Source organism: Triticum aestivum, chromosome 1D, assembly GCF_018294505.1.
Source record: "Triticum aestivum cultivar Chinese Spring chromosome 1D, IWGSC CS RefSeq v2.1, whole genome shotgun sequence".
NCBI lineage: Eukaryota > Viridiplantae > Streptophyta > Magnoliopsida > Poales > Poaceae > Triticum > Triticum aestivum.
This window is the reverse complement of record NC_057796.1, coordinates 408,245,201-408,250,200: the sequence shown is the minus strand read 5'-3', so window position 1 is coordinate 408,250,200 and position 5,000 is coordinate 408,245,201. Positions and strand designations below refer to the sequence as shown.

The window sequence follows — 5,000 nt, the reverse complement described above, 5'->3', positions numbered from 1 at the left end:
GGCCTCAATTGACCTAGTAGAAAGCTAGGGTACATGCGGCAGCCCACGATGGCGCATGGGCTACTGATTCCACCAAAAATCAAGCTGGGCTATCATTAATCTTATCTAAAAAAAAGGCAATAAATATTTTTCGGCCATTAGCACCTGTACAGTACACTAATGTATACCATTCGCTCCAAAAAAAAAACTAAGGTATACCAGAAAGTCTTCCCCTGCTATCTCATCAAAAGGAAAAAAGTCTTCCCCTGCTCGCCGCCCTCTGTCTCCGCCACACGCGCTAGCGACATACAAGGTGGAGGAGAAGAGAGTTTTCAAGTCCCACCCGTACTTCTCCAAGCTGTAGCCAGACTGTTCTAAAACGAAGGAAGAACGCTGTAGCCACACACCGAAGCCCTCTTCTATATAAGAAACTCAAGTTCTACAAGACCTTCCGGTAGCTAGAGAGGAGCAGAAAGATTGACCGGCAGAACCAACCAACTCAAGGTTGTGTTGCTGAGTTCAGACACGCATCGCAATGGGGAGCAACGAGATGGTGATGGTGCCGGAGATCAAGCACACCAAGCTCTTCATCAACGGCGAGTTCGTCGATGCCGCCTCGGGTACGTCGTCATGATCAATTAGTTTGTGCCAGTGAAATGATTCATATACTGGCTATATATGTTCCAATTTGGTGGATAACTAGGCACTAGCTACCTTCCCTTTGTCGTCTTCGCGGACGAAGATGCATGTCGATAAGATTGACATATCGTCTATTCGTTTGAGTTCTAGCAATCAGTACGTCCCAAGCAAGGTGATCCAAATGAGGTGCTAAAATCCACACATCAGTTTTCTTTGCCAGTTCGAACTGCTCAACTTGGTATCGATAAAGCATCTATATATGCTCAATGAAATATCTTCTTTTTGTTCTTTATTGGCCGTACAAAATCTACATGACTCAGTGTTGTGTGATCACCTTAAGTTTCATGAATATATTTGCATTCTTGAAACTCCGCGCAAAAGGTAGCCATGGTTGACTTTGTAGGGGTTTTTTTTTTAGGGAAGACTATAGTTTCTTTTCTGACAGAAATTTGTGGAAATACAGTTCATGCAAGTATCTTTAATGCAAACAAGATTTCGTAAATGTTTTGTAGCCACTTTTTAGACATTCCCCGCCGAACCAAGTTGGCCTTTAGGCTGTGCATAGTGGGAGTAATATAACCGGTAACATGCACTTGTGACTAACAAACATGCTTATGTGGCACACAATTAAATGAGAGAGAGAGGGTTAGACCGTTAGAGTAACATAGGTAGATACCATATCATGTTAAATGTTATGCTACTTTGTGTCATGCATGACAATAAATATGGTCATCTATGATACTACTTTATGATACTATGCACTATAAAGGTAGTATCATACACTAGTACCACATGCATGATGCTACTATATGATACTCCCCACTATGAGTAGCCTTATATGCATGGTGTTTTCGACCAGTAGCCCGTGCTTATATTTCTTAAACGTGCATCACGGTATAAACGCAAAGAAACTGAAATTAAATTTGATTGTGGCTCGGCTCGCCGGTCGTTGTTTCTGAGGACTGAATGACTTGACATGGAAAAATCAGTATGAATATTCTCTCGGAACTGCAGTAGCTAGAGACATCTTCTGTTGCTACCGCCAAAACAGATATGAGAAATAATCCGTTGAAAAACAAAAGACAATAAAAAGGAGAATAAGTTAAGAGATACTATAATTTTTTCCTTCCCCTGCCTCCCTTGGTACAGTGAACGCCACGAGGAGGGACACATGTCTTTCTTGACTTTGCAAATGCATTCTACTCGCTGTCACTGATACGGACCAACTTGCCTAATATCCTTGTGGATGAAGCCCAGAAATCCCTGATTTTGCTTGCTCTCTCCATCGATCAGGCCAAAGTTGTCTCTGTCACGTTCACGAGATTCTTTGCTTTAAAAAACGTTCACGAGGTTCAACGGAAGCAGATGTACACATCATCCCATAACTTACAGAATTATTGCGATTCGACACGGTATTCTATCCCTTTGATTTCTAATTGCCGCCACTTGATGTTTGTATATGCATGCTACCGCCTACCGGTCGACTGGTGGCCACAACCACAAACGAGGGAGAAATGCCGACGTGATTTGCTGGTGGATTTCGTCTTTTTTCAGGCAAGACGTTCGAGACGCGGGACCCACGCACAGGCGACGTGCTGGCCCACATCGCAGAGGCGGACAAAGCCGACGTGGACCTCGCCGTCGGCGCCGCCAGGGAGGCCTTCGAGCACGGCAAGTGGCCCCGCATGTCAGGCTACGTACGTAATCCGGCACTCCCGCCCCTGTCGATGTAGCTCATCCGGTCGACAAATTGCCTGGCAACTCACTCGCCGCCGGCGTCCATGCATGCATGCAGGAGAGGGGCAGGGCCATGCACAAGCTGGCCGACCTGATGGAGCAGCACACCGAGGAGCTCGCGGCGCTGGACGGCGCCGACGCCGGCAAGCTGCTGCTGCTGGGCAAGATCATCGACATCCCTGCGGCGGTGCAGATGCTGCGCTACTACGCCGGCGCCGCCGACAAGATCCACGGCGAGTCGCTGCGCGTGTCCGGCAAGTACCAGGGGTACACCCTCAAGGAGCCCATCGGGGTGGTCGGCATCATCATCCCGTGGAACTTCCCCAGCCTCATGTTCTTCCTCAAGATCAGCCCGGCGCTCGCCGCCGGATGCACCGTCGTCGTCAAGCCCGCCGAGCAGACGCCCCTCTCCGCCCTCTACTACGCGCACCTTGCGAAGCTGGTAATCAATGGATCTCTCTACAACTTAACGCCCTTCCATTCCAAACACCGTCGATGTGAATTGTGAACTATAGTAAAACTCAACCTGTCCTCACGTGTATACATGCATGTTTCAGGCTGGCATTCCGGACGGAGTGATCAATGTCGTCCCTGGCTTCGGCCCGACGGCCGGCGCCGCCATTGCCTCCCACATGGACGTCGACAGCGTGAGCACAAATGATCATTAGTATTACTTGTTCTGTGTCATGCATTTCTGCTCTATTTACACTATCCTAATGAAAGATAATTCTACCACCATATCGGTCAGGTTGCTTTCACCGGCTCTGGTGAAGTAGGCCGCCTCATCATGGAGGCATCTGCACGGAGCAACCTGAAGACGGTGTCGCTTGAGCTCGGCGGCAAGTCGCCTCTGATAATCTTCGACGACGCCGACGTCGACATGGCGGTTGAGCTCTCAAGGCTTGCCATCTTCTTCAACAAGGTAATAGATAGCATTCTCTCCACAGAGGATAAAATGAACAAATGCTAGTAAACAACCCCACAGAGCAAAAGACAGACACTGACCATATATATACTGCTATCTGAATCTGAACTTCCAGGGAGAGGTTTGCGTCGCGGGGTCTCGTGTTTATGTTCAGGAAGGGATCTACGACGAGTTCGTGAAGAAGGCTGTGGTGGCTGCACAGAACTGGAAAGTCGGAGACCCGTTCGACGTCGCCACCAACATGGGTCCCCAGGTACATAAAGCCTTCATTTTTCATCAACCATGCTCAAATTCGAGGAAAAACGCGCCAAAACTAGTCGGGTTCATGGCCGGAAAGGAAGTGGCAAATATGATTAATTCAACCAGCTTGAATCTAGGTTGATAAGGAGCAATTTGAAAGGGTCCTAAGGTACATTGAGCATGGCAAGAGCGAGGGGGCGACTCTGCTGACCGGCGGCAAACGTGCCGGCGACAAAGGATACTACATTGAGCCTACCATATTTGCAGATGTCAAGGTAATTTTAACTTCTACTAGACGCACAAGACAGAAGGTGTACACATCATGTTACTCACAAGGGGAAAACAATTGACTTCCATAGGAGGACATGAAGATCGCTCAAGATGAGATCTTTGGCCCTGTGATGTCCCTCATGAAGTTCAAGTACGCGAATTCTTCACAATGTCACATGAGAAAAGTTAAATTGGTTTTTGAATTATGAACTTCTAGTGTCTGACCAAGTAACTGTTCTGCCCGTCTTTGCCCGCAGGACGGTCGATGAGGCGATAGAGAAGGCCAACTGCACGAAGTACGGGCTGGCCGCCGGGATAATCACCAAGAACTTGGACATCGCCAACCGGGTGTCGAGGTCGGTTCGAGCGGGTACCGTGTGGGTGAATTGTTACTTCGCCTTCGATCCCGAGGCGCCCTTTGGCGGGTACAAGATGAGCGGCTTCGGCCGGGACCAGGGGATGATGGCCATCGACAAGTACATGCAGGTCAAGAGCGTCATCACCGCAGTCCCTGACTCGCCTTGGTATTAGATAGTAGCCAAGACAATGCAAGTTTCTGTATTTGTGCACTGTACATGCGTGTTGAGTTGCCTGGTGCTTGTGTCGTAGTCCTTTGTTTGTGCCTGGTATGTTGCATGCGTGCCAAAAACTTGTTGGAGGTGTGATATATATATGGTGCAAGTGATTCGCTTCTGATCCTTCATCTTTGTGTCACGCATTTGACAACACAATGGTGTAACGCCTTTGAAACTATGTAGGAGTCTTATGTTGCAAGACCCATATGAGATCCACATATTGTGACGATGAATAGACGTCCCATTTTCACTTCCCTAGGAGGAGGTGACAGGGAGGCCGGCGAGGAGATGTGCCTTGCGCCGCGGTGGGAGGGGGTTTGGGAAAATCCAAATCCAATTCGGGACCTGAATATAGACATCCGAACGCAGCATAGAGGATAAGAACATTTCATAGTTTGAGAATAGGGTTTAGGATTTTCCGTGGGGCAATGCCTCTCCACGTCTCTCTATATATAATGATCAGCACATACAATTACATAAGTACAAAGTACGTGTACGTGACACGCTAGACCTATTTTAACACTTCCCTCAATCTAAACTTCTACTATGTACAAGGTTTAGATTGGAACTAAAACGGTCTAGCATCTGTCGAGTGGCTGGTTTGATGAACACATCAGCCAACTCATCATTAGAGG

At 48.0% G+C, this 5,000-nt stretch overlaps 1 protein-coding gene across 1 annotated transcript; it reads left to right on the top strand.

Annotated features, from left to right (window-relative positions):
* The first annotated feature begins 267 nt into the window (after positions 1-267).
* LOC123182453 (aldehyde dehydrogenase family 2 member C4) lies at positions 268-4,491 on the top strand. Its single transcript, XM_044595013.1, has 9 exons — positions 268-599; positions 2,173-2,315; positions 2,414-2,797; positions 2,913-3,002; positions 3,104-3,277; positions 3,396-3,533; positions 3,658-3,795; positions 3,880-3,941; positions 4,048-4,491. The coding sequence occupies exons 1-9, from the start codon at positions 515-517 to the stop codon at positions 4,319-4,321; spliced, it is 1,488 nt and encodes a 495-aa protein (XP_044450948.1). The 5' UTR covers positions 268-514; the 3' UTR covers positions 4,322-4,491.
* Positions 4,492-5,000: the final 509 nt, after the last annotated feature.

What these genes read in the sequence shown, in the direction of transcription:
- LOC123182453 (XM_044595013.1), top strand. Translation starts at nt 515, where the DNA reads ATGGGGAGCAACGAGATGGTGATGGTGCCGGAGATCAAGCACACCAAG. An exon ending in GGCCCCGCATGTCAGGCTAC is followed by an intron (nt 2,316 to 2,413) that starts GTACGTAATCCG and finishes GCATGCATGCAG; the next exon opens with GAGAGGGGCAGGGCCATGCA. An exon ending in TTGCCATCTTCTTCAACAAG is followed by an intron (nt 3,278 to 3,395) that starts GTAATAGATAGC and finishes CTGAACTTCCAG; the next exon opens with GGAGAGGTTTGCGTCGCGGG.